Raw genomic sequence first — 16,563 nt, forward strand, 5'->3', positions numbered from 1 at the left:
AGGATATCTATCAACATGGGACTCATATTTCTGGATAGCAGCAGTAGGCTGGAGTTGCTAATTGTTTCTTCATAGTTCTCTTCAGGTCTGTGCCAGGCTCTCTCAATATGGAAACTTATATTATTCTTCAGTTCTGGGAAGTTTTATTATATGATTTCTTTGATAAGATCACCTCACCGCTACCCCATCCCAGATTTTTTTTTTCTTTCTTTCCTTATTTTATTTCTTTTCTTTTTCTTTCTTTCTTTTCAGACAGGGTCTCACTCTGTTGCCCAGGCTTGAGTGCAGTGGCTCCATCTCAGCTCACTGTAACTTCTGCCTCCCAGGCTCAAGCTATCTTTTCACCTCAGCCTCCTAAGTAGCTGGGACTACAGGCACGGGAACCACCATGCCTGGCTAATTTTTGTATTTTTTTGTAGAGATGGGGTTTTGCCATGCTGGCCAGGCTGTTCTTGAACTCTGCGACTCGAGTGATCCACCTGCCTCAGCCTCCCCTAAGTGCAGGGATTACAGGCATGAGCTACAGTGCCTGGCCTGTTCTATATTTTGGAAATCTACTTTTTATACTTTCTTATATAGACATGTAAGTTTCAATATCAGATATTTGGTTTTAGCAAGATAAAGAAAATGATAGAAAAAGTGAGGCAAAATGTTAACAATTGGTACATCTGGGTAAAGTGAATAAAGATCAGGGAAACTCAAAGCCTAGGTACAAGAAGTGAGTGATGGCTCTAGGGCAAGTATCAGGTTGATTGAGCAGCTAAGCTGGTAGTTCCCTCGTGTCCAGCTATAATAAGCTAGCAGTAACTTTGTAAGCTAAAGCATTGTGGGAAATGGTCTTGGATAGGCTGAGAAATGCGCCCCCTCCCCACCTTGCAGCTAATGAATCATGCAGCGCTGGGGAGCATCAGCTCCCAGAAGACAAACTACCACCAAACCTCCCTATTCAAGGTATGGCCTTACTCCCTCCCCACAATCTCTGGAGTTAGGGAGAGAACACAGAACAGCTGGTGCACAGGGCTTCTCAAATATAAAGCTGAAGAGAGAATCATCGTTTGTGTACATCCAATAGCACAAAATCGAGACATCTAAAATCATCAAATAGAAGAGTTAGCACCCCAGGAGGCAGAATAGAGCAAAAACCACATGACTTTATGGTAAATACACTATCTTCACAGTGATGGGAGATAATTCTTAGAAAAGAGTCAATCAGAGATCAGAGATCATTTCCCAGCTTCCCAAATGTCGGTCCCATTTGGAATGACATATTTAGTATTTGGCAGCCTCTCCTTAGGTCTTTCACTCCTAGAGTAAGAATTACTAGGCCACGCCTAGTAATGGTAGCTCATGCCTGTATTCCCAACACTTTAGGAGGCCAAGGCAGAAGAATTGCCTGAGCCCAGGAGTTCAGGACCAGCCTGAGCAACAGGGAGACTCCCTGTACAAAAATAAAAAAGAATTATTATAGTAGAAAAGGCCAAGTAGAAGCACTGAAATTGAGTCCATGCAGAAATTAAAAACAGCATCACATAACAGAGGTAATGGCAAAAATTAATGCTACCCTTAAAGATTTAAAGAATGCAGAGTTAGTGGTTCCTCTTATACCTGCATTTAATTCACCTGTCTGGCCCCTGCAACTGCTGTGATGAATGTAGTATCTTTCCTAAGACAGTTTAGCATGGTTTACGTTTTTTGTATCTGTTATGTTTGACCTCATCTCTCCCACCTTTTTTACTTTCTCTATTTATAGCCATATTTGTTTTGTTGCTTATTTTCTTCATTATCTTTCATTGGATTGCTTTTGTTTGATTTTTTTCCTCCAGCAGTTTGGAACATATGTACCCTAACCGAACTCATCTACTACTTTCCCTTTTCCTCTTCAATGTTTCTTTGTATCATTGGGCACACTGGCTTTCTTTTCTTTTTCTTTTTTTTTAGGTTTTTATTTATATCATATTGCCTCCTGCCATACAGTGCTCTGTCTGGCGTTTTCTTCCCTATGTTCTTTATCTGGGTAACACCTATTCATTCTCTAGCCAATAACACTGTCTGATAGAATTTACTGAGATGTTGGAAATGTTCTATAGCTCCACAGTTGAAGTGGTAACTACTAGCCCCATGTGGCTTTTGAGTGCTTGAAATATGGACAGTGAGAATGAGAAACTGAATTTTAAATTGTATTCAATTTTATTTAATTTAAATTTAAACATCCACCTGTGGCTAGTGGCTACTGTATTGGAACACTCAACTCTAAATCAGTAGTTGCTTCTCAGAAATCTTTCTCTGATCTCCCTGATCAGGTCAAATCTCTCTAATATAGGCTCACATGGTAGAAAATCTTCTCGTTTTTAGTTTTAAGTAAATTGCAATTTTATATTTATTTGTGTGATTACTTAATGTCTTTTTTGTCAGACTATAGACTTCAATAAGATAAAATTTTGGTTATCATTAAGCAAATGCCCAGCATGTAGTAGATCATGATATATATTTGTTGAACAATTTGCTGAATGCATGAATGAATGAATGAATTATAACAATGCTTTACCTCTAAGGAGAGGAGTAGAAGGGTAGATAAAAAGGGATTTCTTATTTATCTTTATATATCTTAACACAGAGAACATATTCATGCATTAAATATGTGCAATTAAAAACATTAAAAATATTTTCCTCAGCTTTACAAAACCCAATGTACAGACAATAACTTCAAATGAGCAGGTAATAAATCACACATGAATAAAGAGAAAGAAAAAAGGAAAGAAAAGAAGGGAGGGAAAAGGAGAAGGAAAGAGTTGATAATTCTATTTTGTGACACAGATTAAAGGGGGACAAGAATAGAAGCAAGGAGACCTGCTAAGAGGCCAAATGAGAGATGAAGGTGGCTGGATTTAAGAAGTAATTAGGGCTGGCCATGGTGGTTCTTGCCTGTAATGCCAGCACTTTGGGAGGCCCAGGCAGGAAGACTGCTTGAGGCCAGGAGTTTGAGACCAGCCTGAAAAACGTAGTGAGATCCCCATCTCTACAAAAAAAAAATTTAAATACAATAAAAATTAGTTGTTGTGGTGGCACATGCCTGCAGTCCCAGCTACTCAGGAGGCTAAGGCAGGAGGATCACTTGATCCCAGGTGCTTGAGACTGCAATGAGCTATGATTGCACCACTACACTCCATCTTGAGCAACAGAGTGAGACCCTATTTCTTTTTTTATTTTATTTATTTTTTTTTGAGATGGAGTCTTGCTCTGTCGCCCAGGCTGGAGTGCAGTGGCATGATCTCGACTCACTGCAACCTCCGCCTCCTAGGTTCAAGCGATTCCCTTGCCTCAGCCTCCCAAGTAGCTGGGATTACAGGTGTCTGCCACCATGCCCGGCTAATTTTTTTTGTATTTTTAGTAGAGATAGGGTTTCACCATGTTGGCCAGGCTGGTCTTGAACTCCTGACCTCAGGTGATCCACCCGCCTCGGCATCCCAAAGTGGTGGGATTACAGGCACGAGCCACCACACCCAGCCCTTATTTCAAAATAATAATAATAATAATAATAATAATTTGGAGATAGCATGGACAACAGTGAACTTGGAGTTTGAATTAAGGTCTTGCCAGAAGCTAAAATATAAAGCTTTAAAGTGTACATATATTGTAGTTATGAGAGTGCCTATGATTCCTGGGCGCTGTGGTGCGTGCCTGTAGTCCCAGCTACTCAGGAGGCTGAGGCTGGAGGATCGCTTGAGTCCAGGAGTTCTGGGCTGTAGTGCGCTATAGCGATCGGGTGTCCGCACTAAGTTCGGCATCAATATGGTGACCTCCCGGGAGCGGGGGACCACCAGGTTGCCTAAGGAGGGGTGAACCGGCCCAGGTCAGAGAGTGCCTATGATTGAGATCATCCAGGGACAGTGTGATGTGCAACTGATAAAAGGGCTGAAGTTAAAGCCTCACTAACATTTGAGGTGGAAGCCTTGAAAGAAGTATCTGCCAGAGGAAAGAATTGCAAGCAATTGGAGAAATAGAATAAAGCAGTGTCTTGGAAACTGTATTACTTTGTTTCAAATAAGCAAGTTCTGGTTTACAGCAAGATTCATTTCATTCTATGAAAAATAGAGTAGCTTAAATTTTAATTTCACATCTTTTGTTAAACTTCCAACATTTTGCTTATAAAACAATCAGGCTTTTACCCCACTAGATGGCAGTATTATTTAATGTTTTATAGAGCAGCCTGCTTTGCCTTTTTTTTCTTCCACTGCCTTAGAAAAGGAAAGTGAAGGAATATTTATTCAATTATTTACTGAGTTAAGCACTTAACTGAGTACCCTGTATAGGCCGGGCGCGGTGACTCACGCCTGTAATCCCAGCACTTTGGGAGGCTGAGGCAGACAGATCACGAGGTCAGGAGATCGAGACCATCCTGGCTAACATGGTGAAACCGTCTCTACTTAAAATACAAAAAAAAAAAAAAAAAAAAAAAATTAGCCGGGCGCGGTGGCGGGAGCCTGTAGTCCCAGCTACTCGGGAGGCTGAGGCAGGAGAATGGCGTGAACCCAGGAGGCAGAGTTTGCAGTGAGCGGAGATCGGGCCACTGCACTCCAGCCTGGGCGACAGAGCAAGACTCCTTCTCAAAACAAACAAACAAACAAACACAACTGAGTACCCTCTATATGCTACCTCATGCAGTCCCTGCAATAATGTAAGTCAGAATCTTGGCATTTCTCTGTTCAAAATGCTTCAATGGATTCTGATCTCCTTTAGAATAAAAACCAAAGTCCTTACCAAGGCCAATAAGACCTTACGCAATCTCCATTGCCCCCACACCCCATAACCCATACCTTGCCACTCTCTAAATTTACAGAACACACTTTTACCTCAGGCCTCCTTTGTTTTTTTAATCAACCTTTTTGAGGTATAAATTAAGTAAAATAAACTGCATCTGTTTAAAGTATACAATCTAATCTTTTGGCACAGGTACACACTGATACCTTCTCTTTCTTAGAGGCAGGAGAAAACTTTTGGGGGGTGATGAGAATATTCTGCATATTTGATTTTTAATATTGCGCACATTCTCATCACCCCCAAAAGTTTTCTCCTGCCCTAAGTAAAAGAGAAGGAATATTTATGAAATACTAATTTCTATTTACTTTGTGTTTGCTTTACTCTTCTTTTTCTAGACTCGTATCATTGTGTTAGACCTTTCTTTTCTAATATAAATACTTTAAACTATTAATTTTCCTCTAAGATCTGCTCTAGTTACATCCCACAAATGTGGAGATGTAACTGAAGTATTGTAGAGTTATCTTTCTTTTATTTATTTATTTTTTTTTTGGAGACAGAGTCTCGCTCTGTCACACAGGCTGGAGTGCAGTGGCGCAACCTCGGCTCGCTGCAACCTCCGCATCCTGGGCTCAAGCAATTCTCCTTCCTCAGCGTCCCAAGTAGCTGGGATTACAGGTGCCTGCCACCATGCCCGGCTAATTTTTGTATTTTTAGTAGAGACAGGTTTCACCATATTGGCCAGGCTGGTCTTGAACTCCTGACTTCAGGTGATCCGCCCATCTTGGTCTCCCAAAGTGCTGGGATTAAATAAAATAAAGACAGCATTACTTCCAACTGTTATACTTGTAATACTGTTTTTGTATTTGTTTTGGGGTATTAAGACTTTTTATTATGACAACCTGCAAAGTTTTGACCTTTTGTTTTCAGTGCCTCTGTTGAGAGAACTCTTGTGGCCCTTTATCAAGCAAAACTTTCCAGTAAGCACACATATTTATATCAAGCTCAATGATTTTCCAGGTCATCTATTGTGATGGACAAAAGTAAAGATGTTTGATAACTTCTTCATCAATGGTATTTTTCATTTGAGAACAAAATAATATTTTAATGTTGCAAGGCACTGAATAAATACATTTTCTGTGCCTAGAACTGGGCTGGACCCCACAAAGAGAGAAAGGAGGATGACAAAGGTGCCATGCTTATTTATAATTTAGGAGGAGAGAGAAGACATACAGTCAAGAAACAAAATCTATTCCATGCTGTATTGGAGTATGCTAACTGATGGTTAGCATATAATATGATGCTAACTGATGGTTAGCGTATAATATGATGCTAACTGATGGTTAGCGTATAATATGATGCTAACTAAGGAGTATGACAGTGCAGGAGTCATAGCAGGTTGATCTCAGAGAACCGCCATCATTTCCCTTCCTCCTTTTTTTTTTTTTTTTTTTTGTGATGGAGTCTCACTATGTTGCCCAGGATGGCCTGGAATTCCTGGCTTAAGTGATCCTCCCGCCTCAACCTCCCAAGTAGCTTACCCCTGTGCCTGGCTCCCCTTTATTTGATGTAGTTATAAAGCACTAGCTGATTGTCCACGCCCGTAGGGGGGTAGAACTAATACCATGTACAGCACTTGCAAAGCTCCTTCGGATTTCTCATTCAATCCTGTGAAGTTGATGTTACCATCACATTCATGGTCTGAAACAGCCAATAGTGAAGACAGTCGGGGCTCTCAGTGGCTGGGCAGCCTGGAGGTAGTAACACCTACATCACAGGGTTGTGATGAGGCCAGTAAAGCACATAGAACAGAGCGACTGGCCTGTGGGAAGAGCTTGGGGTTCAGTGATCTGTCTCTATGGAGAGGCAGTAGAATGGAGGAACTTCCAGCGGGGCCTCTAAAGCCAGAGTGGCTAGGTTCAAACCCAACCTCTATAATTTACTCGACTACAGAAGACTTGCCTAGTTCTCTCTGGGCCTCAGTTTCTTCATCTGAAAATGGGAAGGAAAATAGCCAACTCACAGGGTTATTTTGAGATATAAATGTAATACTTTTTGAACATGACACATAGCAAGAGCTCAATAAATATAACCTTATTGTTATTCCACCTAAAAAATTATCAATCCCATCTAATTCAATGTCTCCTTTAAAAATGATAGATATGTGGCTGGGTGCGGTGGCTCATGCCTGTAATCCCAGCACTTTGGGAGGCTGAGGTGGGCAGATCACCTGAGGTCAGGAGTGCGAGACCAGCCTGGCAAACGTGGTGAAACCCTGTCTCTACTGAGAATACAAAAATCAGCCGGGTGTGGTGGTGGGAGCCTGTAATCCCAGCTACTTGGGAGGCTGAGGCACAAGAATCGCTTGAACCCAGTAGGCGGAGTTTGCAGTGAGCCAAGATTGTGCGACTGCACTACAGCCTGGGTGACAGGGAGAGATTATGTCTCAATAAATAAATAAATAACAGATATGTAACTCTCATTTTCTTTTGTTGTCATTAAATTAATAGATAACCTTGCTGTGTACGTAATTTGAAAAATCAATATAATGCCCTTAATAGAGTATTAAAAAAGAGAAATTATGTGTAATAATGTATATTTCAGTATTCAAATTATTACAGTAGAAGGCCTAATGAGATAGTTGTAGTCAGATGTTTACAACTACTCATAATGAATAATTTTAGAGTAAGAAAATTAAGACAATATTTTGCTGAATATTGCCATCAATTCTTTTTTATACTTGGCATTTTAAACTTTGGCTAAGTAATATATTCCTATTCAACACACACCTAGAATTACCCCACATGTGAGAGCTCCAAATGCAGACTGAAGTTGTGTTATACTGGAGGTGTGTATGCCACACAAATGGCACAAAAGAGGAGTAATTTTATGCAGTGAAAAACCTTTCTTAGTAATATTTTAAATAGAACAATCTTTTCTCAATGTACACAATAGTTACATTCCTGACCATTGAGGATTATACGCTAATTTTTTATTTTTTATTTTTTTTTTTGAGACAGGGTCTCACTCTGTCACCCAGGTTAGAGTGCAGTGGTGTGATCTCAGCTCACTGCAACCTCCACCTCCCAGGCTCAAGTAATCCTCCCACTCAGCCTTCCAAGTAGCTGGGACCACAGGCATGCACCACCACACCCGGCTAATTTTTTGTATTTTTTCTTGAGGTTTCACCATGTTGGCCAGGCTGGACTCAAACTCCTAAGCTCAGGTGATCCACCCTCCTCAGGCTCCCAAAGTGCTGGGATTACAGGTCTGAGTTACCGAGCCCAGCCTACCTACTAAAATTGTGACAAAAATACCTCATAAGAAAAACATTCAGGATTTGGAACAACCCAACTTTTTGGTGAGTTGTTGCCCCAAACAAGTGAGAATATCTAGCATTCCTAGTCTTTGATCACTAAACCCAGTAGCATTCCCAATAATATGACACACCACAGCCTCCACCCCAAAGTTCCCAACAAACCCTCGTGGGGGGTGACCCTTTTTCTGTAGGAGACCTACAAGCATTTCGTGTCATTGCGAAAGCAATCACTAGGTGGCAGCATATATCAAGGTACTCAAGACCATGCGGGAACCAAGGTTAAGATTAATAAGACTTCCTGGGAGGTGAGCAGGGTTGGAAGTGAAGGACAAGAGGATTTCAGTTTTATTTGTAATGTTTTATTTCTATCACTACAAAAAGATGACTCGAATATGACAAAAATATTAAAAATGGGTGTGAATGACAAAAGCCATGGAAATTGTACTTTTCTCTGTTTTTACATTTATTTATTTATTTATTTAGAAACAGAGTCTCCCTCTGTCGCTCAGACTGGAGTGCAGTGGTGCGATCTGGGCTCACTGCAATCTCTGCCTCCCGGGTTCCAGCGATTCTCCTGCCTCAGCCTCTGGAGTAGCTGGGATTACAGGTGTGTGCCACCATACCCGGCTAATTTTTGTATTTTTGTTAGAGACGGGTTTCACCATGTTGGCCAAGCTGGTCTTGAACTCCCGACCTCAGGTGATCCACCTACCTTGGCCTCCCAAAGTGCTGGGATTACAGGTGTGAGCCGCTGTGCCCGGCTTTTTACATTTATTTTTAAAAGATCTACAAACAGAAAGATCTGCACAGAATATTGCTAAATTATCAATCTTCCATTCACAAAGAGAATGAAAATTGTGGTAGCTAAAGAATCAGGACTTCCATTAATGGTTAAGAACAATTTAAATCTTCTGTAAGAAGATGTACATTTGGGCCGAGCACTGTGGCTCACGCCTGTAATCCCAGCACTTTGGGAGGCCGAGGTGGGTGGATCACCTGAAGTCAGTAGTTCAAGACCCGTCTGGCCATATGGTGAAACCTTGTCTCTACTAAAAATACAAAAATTAGCCGGACATGGTGGCACATGCCTGTAATCCCAGCTACTCGGGAGGCTGAGGCAGGAGAATCGCTGGAACTCAGCAGGCGGAGGTTGCAGTGTGCCAAGATTGCGCCATTGCACTCCAACCTGGGCGACAAGAGTGAAACTCAAGTCTCAAAGAAGAAGAAGAAAAAGATGTACATTTGTAGGAAAGAGTGAAACTGCTTTTGTAAAATTATGACTGAGACAGCGAAAGACTTCTAACTTAACCAGCTCTGTCTTGCTTCTAACATCCAAGCTGTCCTTGTTCATTCCTGGGCATTGGCTGAAATAATTTGGGGAGAAACTTAGTTTATAGTTTAAACCAAAGACGGTAACAGCCCCTTCGCAAAGCAGACCTCCTTCTTGCCTGGGGACTAGATTGCCTCTGTAGGACTAACATTAGCCACAAGATTAGAAATTAGGGATTATGCAGCTGGAGGCTACAAGATTCCGACCCTCCCTAAACTGCTCCTAAGATCAGTGCTTGTGATATTTTGCAGAGCCTGAACTTGATGGATCAGCTGGCACCACCCAGATTGATTAATTGGCTCATCTGATCGGGGGATCCCCCCGACCCAGGAACTGACTTAGCGCAAGGAGACAGCTCCGACTCTCCATGATTTCATCCCTGACCAATCAGCACTCCTGGCTCACTGGCTCCCCCACCCACCAAGTTGTCCTGAAACACTGCTCACCCAATGCTTGGGGAGACTGATTTGAGTAATAATAAAACTCTGGTCTTCTGGTTCTAGATCCTTGAGGAATCGCCACACTGTCTGCCACAATGGTTGAACTAATTTACACTCCCACCAACAGTATAAATAAAAACAAAACAAAACAAAACAAAAAGTGTTCCTATTTCTCCACATCCTCTCCAGCATGTGTTGTTTCCAGACTTTTTAATGACCGCTATTCTAACTGGTGTAAGATGGTATCTCATTGTGGTTTTGATTTGCATTTGTCTAATGACCAGCGATGATGAGCTTTTCCTCATATGTCTGTTGGCTGCATACTACCATTTGACCCAGCAATCCCATTACTGGGTATATACCCAAAGGATTATAAATCATTCCACTATAAAGACACATGCACACGTATGTTTATTGCAGCACTATTTACAATAGCAAAGCCTTGGAACCAACCCAAATGCCCATCAATGATAGACTGGATAAAGAAAATGTGGCACATATACACTACAGAACACTATGCAGCCATAAAAAAGGATGAGTTCTTGTCCTTTGCAGGGACATGGATGAAGCTGGAAACCATCATTTTCAGCAAACTAACACAGGAACAGAAAACCAAACACCACATGTTCTCACTCATAAGAGAGAGTTGAACAATGAAAACGCATGGACCCAGGAAGGGGAACATCAAACACCAGGGCCTGTCAGTGGGTGGGGGGCTGGGGAGGGATAGCATTAGGAGAAATACCTAATGTAGATGACCAGTTAATGGGTGCAGTGAACCACCATGGCACATGTATACCTATGTAACAAACCTGCACGTTCTGCACATGTATTCCAGAACTTAAAGTATAATTAAAAACAAACAAACAAACAGCAACAACAAAAAACCTCTGGTCTCCAGCACAGCCGACTCTGCGTGAATTACTCTTTCTCTATTGCAATTCCCCTGTCTTGATGAATCGGCTCTTTCTAGGCAGTGGGCAAGGTGAACCCCTTGGGCGATAAATAGCAATAAACTGCTTGGAGAAGTGCAGGAAAATAGCCCAGAGAAGGTGGCATTTCAGTTAGCCTTTAAAATCAGGCAGGATGGCCGGGCACAGTGGCTCATGCCTATAATCCTAGCACTTTGGGAGGCTGGTGGGAAGGTCACCTGAGGTCAGGAGTTCAAGACCAGCCTGACCAACATGGTGAGATCCCTGTCTCTACTAAAAATACAAAAAAATTAGCCAGGCCTGGTGGCACATGCCTGTAATCCCAGCCACCCAGAAGGCTGAGGCAGGAGAATTGCTGGAACCCGGGAGGCAGAAGCTGCAGTGAGCCAAGATCATGCCACTGCACTCCAGCCTGGCTGATAGAGGAGACTCTGTCTCAAAAAATAATTAATTAATTAATTAATTAAAATCAGGCAAGAATAATACCAATGCATATTAAAAGGCAACAATAATAATGACAGCTAACATATTAATCTTCATAGCTGACAGTATTCTTTCATGCATTTTATCAATTCAAGTTCATCTCCTTTTTATATTGCTGCTGACCCTTAGGAAGTGTTTATCACACCAGTGCTACTCCAAGTGTGGTTTGCTAACTGGGCACGATCTTGGCTCACTGCAGCCTCTGCCTCCCAGGTTCAAGCAATTCTCCCACCTCAGCCTCCCAAGTAGCTGGGATTACAGGCACCTGCCAACACACTCGGCTAATTTTTGTATTTTTAGTAGAGACAGGGTTTCGCCATGTTGGCCAGGCTGGTCTTCAACTCCTGGCCTCAAGTGATCCGCCCACCTCACCCTCCAAAAGTTCTGGGATGATAGACGTGGGCCACTGCACCTGGCTTCATTTGTATTATTGTATTTCATCAAAGTATCAGGCTTCAATGGGTTGAAAGCATACACACACACACACACACACAGGTGGATCTTCCCCGCCAAACCTTTGAGAAGCACTGGCCCCAAAGCACCAAAACAGACAGAAGGCATGAAAGAGGTAAGTGTGGAGAGCTAGAAGAGAAAAGTGTGGAGAGCTAGAAGAGAAAGCTCACACTTAATAGTTCCCACCCGTAATAAGTGCTTTCAGTAAATTTTATGTAATCCTCCCAATAACCCAATGAGATTGGTGTTATTATCTTAATTTTACAAAAGAGGGACAGCAAATTCAGAGACGATAAGGAGCTTGCCCAAACATGGCCAAGAATCAAACCAAGGTTTGTCAGAATTCTGTTTTTCTGAAATATTTATGCTGAATTAGTTGCCATATGAGTGCCCTTTTCTCCTTGATCAATATCTAAAAAATTACAGTTTATCTGGAACCAGTTGCTCCTGGGCTCACAGTCAGGGACATGTCTTCAGGATGTGGCTCACCAATTTTTCCCTAAGTTAGGAAGAAGGATCTGTCTTCTTACCCAGTGGAGCATGGTGTGTGTCATATGTCAAAAGGTTAAAACAATAACAGCAAACCAGTTCCCATTTCCTGTTCAAATATACCTACCTATACACACACTGCCCCCTACACACACCTCTTATCAGGCAAGAAAAATAAATCGTGCTCTCTCACTGTCACTGGAACAATAGCATCAGGTATTTTCCTAACTCGAATTTTCTTTTCTTTTCTTTATGTTAAGGTGCTTTTTTATCTTAAAGTTACAAATTTGTGTTACTGACATGGATCTTGGAAACTTTACGTAATAGAAATTTTAATGTTATTTATTTTTTCTTTTTTTTAAGTGTCAGGGTCTTGCTCTGATACACACACTGGAGTGCGGTGGTGCAATCATAGCTCACTGTAACCTTGAATTCCTGGGCTCAAGTGATCCTTCCACCTCAGCCTCTCAAGTAGCTGAGACTACAGGTATGCACCACCATACCTGGGTAATTAATTTTGTTTTTTTTTTTTTTAGAGACAGGGTCTTGCTATGTTGCCCAGGCTGGCATTGAACTCTTGGCCTCAAGCAATCCTCCTGCCCTAACTTCCCAAAGAACTGGGATTACATTATTTCATTTAAGCCACGCAACATCCCTATGAAGTAGAAATTATTATTCCTGTTTTATCGATAGGAAAGGGAGGCCAAGAGAAATAACTAGCATAAGGTTGCAAAATTAGCAAACGACAGAATTGAGATAGAAATTGCATGTTTGACTGAGAAGCCCGTGCAAACTCTTGATATTCTATTTAGTAGTTATAAGATTAAAACATGAGCAACAGACACCTTTTAATCTCATTAACTCTGGGACTTCTGTTCAATGATTTATGTATTTTATGCAGAATAAGGCTCTTAGAATCACAGTCACCTAGAACTATGTCTGCCTTGGTCTACATGTCTATTGTGGCCTATTTAAAAAATTAAGAAACTTAAATAATTTCTTTTGGCAAAAGAGTCACCTAACATCTGTCTCATGCAGATTCAGAGCTGGTCTGCTCCTGGATGTTCAAGGGAGTTGGGCAACTATTCTCCTTCTGGAGTGGGGCTGAGCATGGCCAGGGTTTAAGGGCTACCTAACTTTCTAGGCAGATTACTTCATCTTTCTATACTTAAGCTTTCTCATTTGTAAGTTGAAAATAATACCAAACTCCAGGGTTTTGTGAGGATAAGGTGTTTGGCACGATGTAAAGCACAGAATAAATGCTCAACACACATGAATACTGCCATAAACATTACTTCGCCTTCCTGCAGACCAACTCCGACTCTGCATGAAACAGAAAATCAGAACATTTATTTGGTACTAATCAAATTTCTTTTCATAATCTTTTACGGATAGACAATATCATTGTATCCCCATTTTAAGAGGCAGTCTTTCAGTCTTTTCAAAGCATAACTTTGAAGCCAGAATTGCCTGGGTTAGATTTCTTCTTATACTTCTTATTATTATGATGATTTGAGACGGAGTCTCGCTCTTGTTGCCCAGGCTGGAGTGCAATGGCACTAACTCCGCTCACCCGAACTCGGCTTACAGCAAACTCCGCCTCCCGGGTTCGAGCGATTCTCCTGCCTCAGCCTCCGAAGTAGCTAGGATTACAGGCATGCACCACCACGCCCGGCTAATTTTGTATTTTTAGTAGAGACGGGGTTTCTTCATGTTGGTCAGGCTGGTCTGGAACTCCTGACCTCAGGTGATCTGCCCGCCTCGGCCTCCCAAAGTGCTGGGATTACAGGCATGAGCCACGGTGCCCGGCTCTTCTTATACTTATTATTTGCTTGCCTTAGACAAGTAACTTCACCTCTCCAAGCCTGCATTCTGATGCAAAACAAACACCAATACCTATTTTATGATTTATTGTAATAATTAAACGAGGTAATACCATACCTGAAGTATGTTTAATGCAGCAGATGTCAAAAGTGGTAGCCGCAATTATTTTTATTTTGTAAGGGAGGATTAAACACATTTAAATAGGACATCACAGGAGCGGAGCTGGATCCCAGGTCAGCCTGATTCCTAGGCCGGCGTTCCTTATTGATTACAACATAAGGCAAACAAGTCGTCTTTGGAGAGAGAGGTTGGGGAGAGAAGAATGTTTAATTTCTCCATGCCCTTCAACGACATGTATAACCTTCACTGTTGACCATTTGGCCAGATTGTTGAATTATGTTTTGCTCTCTGGCAACTTGGGGTGTGGAACGTACAATAAAAACGCCTTCACACTAATAACCTCCAGGCCTGTCCCCAGGATTCTACAGCATGAGCTTTGTGGGTAAAGAGAGCGCACCAAATTCAGCCTCCAGCAGCACACACAGCTCGGTAGCAGCGCCCCGCCCAGATGTTTATATTTTTCTCCATCGGCCCCGCCCCCCGACCATGAGGGGCTCTAGCCACGCCCCCAAGCTCAAGTTTCTGGGGCCGGACTAGCCCAGCGCGTCTGCCTACCCACAGGGATTCCCTCTCCAGCCAATCCAGTCAGAGCAGCGGAGCTGCCCCGAACAAAGATGGCGCGGGAAGCGTCTGTGAGGGCAGACTGATCCGAGCACCCAAACCCTCGGCGGACAGCGGAGCCAGTGGTAGCCGCACGGCCCTAAAACCATGGAGGAGGGCGGCAGCACTGGCAGTGCTGGCAGTGACAGCAGCACCAGCGGGAGTGGCGGGGCGCAGCAAAGGGAGCTGGAGCGCATGGCTGAGGTCTTGGTCACCGGGGAACAGCTACGGTAAGGCAAGAGACACAGCGGGTGAGCTCACGATGGCACTGCCAACGCGTGCCCGCTGCAGTCCTGTGCGCACGCGCTCCCTGGCTCGTGGCTTGCGACTCGCGTGGGGCGCCGGAACGGCTGCGGGCGCGTGGATGGTCCTCGGTGCGCCCGCGCTTAGCAGCTGCAGCCTCGGTCCCTGAGGACTCGCTCGCCAAGCGGGGCTGCCTGGCAGAAGCCGACGAGCGGGTGGTGCGCGCTGCGCCCTAGCCTGGCTGCTGCAGCCCTGTGCCGGGCAGAGTCCCTGCCACCCACCGCGCTGTCCGTCTTCCCGTGTACCTGGACGCCGCCAGGCCTCCCGGCTGACAGCCTGCGCCTCATCCGCCAAGAGAGCAAGAGGGGTCGCTGTGGGGTCCCGAGGCGACCCCAGCCCCTCTACTCCTTGATAAAAGGAGCAAGACCAACGATAGTCTTCACTAGGTTTTCCTTTTTGCTGACAAGTCTTCCTTCACTCCCCTGAGCCTCGGTGTTTTACATCTGTAAAACAGGGCTGATTCAAGGGCTTTTTGTGGGGTTAAACTGAGAGAGCATTTCTGAAACCCTGCACTTATCAGTTAATTGGCACATCGTCCTCAATCATTTGGGTCCGCAAGGGGGCGTGGAGGCACCTTGTCGGGCAGCCTTGAGGCTGTGCCAACTCCCCGGGCTCGCACGTTTTGGGCAGCAGGATCCATGGGGACCCTGGCTCCTGCAAGAATTAATACTTGCGGCGTCTCATGGAACTTGGGAACAAGGACGACCCCCAGAATCCCCCTTGCCATTCCCATCCCTGTATGGTCCTTCCTCTAGGGCTGTTTGGGAATAGTACTTATGGTCTAACTGGTTCTGCAGCTGCCCTTCGTGTGGTTATAAATCAGTTTGCCAGGAAAAAGAAAACCCAGCTCTGCAGCGTTTGAGCCACAACTTGTACGCGGGCCCCTGTTACTTCTAGTTCTTAGCCTGAATTCCCCAGCTTGTTTTGGTTTCTAAATGTCTGTGTTTCAGGACCTGAAAGAGTGTCTTGCAAAGGTCTCTGAAGGAGACCAATATTGGAAGTCAGAATTAACTGATTTTTAATGTTACAAAAGGCAAATTGCACCTATCGATTCTTCATTGATTTTTAAAAATACGTGGTCAAAATTAAAGGGAATAAAAACTTCTTTTCCTTCATCAAAATACTTTCTAATGAAACCTGTCAAGCCGTGTCCGTGTGAAGAGACCACCAAACAAGCTTTGTGTGAGCAATAAAGCTTTTTAATCACCTGGGTGCAGGTGGACTGAGTCTAAAAACGGAGTCAGCGAAGGGAGATGGGGAAGGGGTTGCTTTATAGGAGTTGGGTAGACGATGGATAGTGGTGTAAGTTTGTGAGGTGCCGTCCAAGAAGGCGGGGGTGACTTCATAAAGCCCTGTTGTAAAGAGTAGAGTAAGGAAGAAGAGACCTGATATCCCTTGGAGAATAAATGTTGAAGGAGCAGGAGGGTGTCTTGCTGAGAAGATTCAAAGGAGGGGCTACAAAGTAGAAGGTCATCAATATATTGAATAAGGTGAGAAGCAGAGGGGTAGAAAGAA

The 16,563-nt window shown here is 43.4% G+C and overlaps 1 protein-coding gene and 1 long non-coding RNA gene across 5 annotated transcripts in view; both read left to right on the forward strand.

The window, feature by feature from the left end:
- Nucleotides 1-10,802, forward strand: part of LOC117981496 (uncharacterized) — a 36,885-nt gene extending 26,083 nt beyond the window's left edge. For 2 of the 3 annotated variants that reach the window (XR_010112835.1, XR_010112834.1), the window contains exon 3: nucleotides 9,656-10,802. This is a non-coding gene — a long non-coding RNA (uncharacterized LOC117981496). The remainder of the gene's footprint in view (nucleotides 1-9,655) is intronic. The other variant, XR_010112836.1, reaches the window with a different exon arrangement.
- A 3,873-nt stretch (nucleotides 10,803-14,675) lies between these two features.
- The window catches only part of DEPTOR (DEP domain containing MTOR interacting protein), a 185,133-nt gene continuing 183,245 nt past the window's right edge, over nucleotides 14,676-16,563 (forward strand). Inside the window, exon 1 of one of the 2 annotated variants that reach the window (XM_003822599.5) lies at nucleotides 14,676-14,975. In XM_003822599.5, the coding sequence (XP_003822647.1) occupies nucleotides 14,854-14,975 (122 nt within the window). In that variant the 5' untranslated portion in view covers nucleotides 14,676-14,853. The remainder of the gene's footprint in view (nucleotides 14,976-16,563) is intronic. The other variant, XR_004673052.3, reaches the window with a different exon arrangement.

This window comes from Pan paniscus, chromosome 7, assembly GCF_029289425.2.
Source record: "Pan paniscus chromosome 7, NHGRI_mPanPan1-v2.0_pri, whole genome shotgun sequence".
Lineage (NCBI taxonomy): Eukaryota > Metazoa > Chordata > Mammalia > Primates > Hominidae > Pan > Pan paniscus.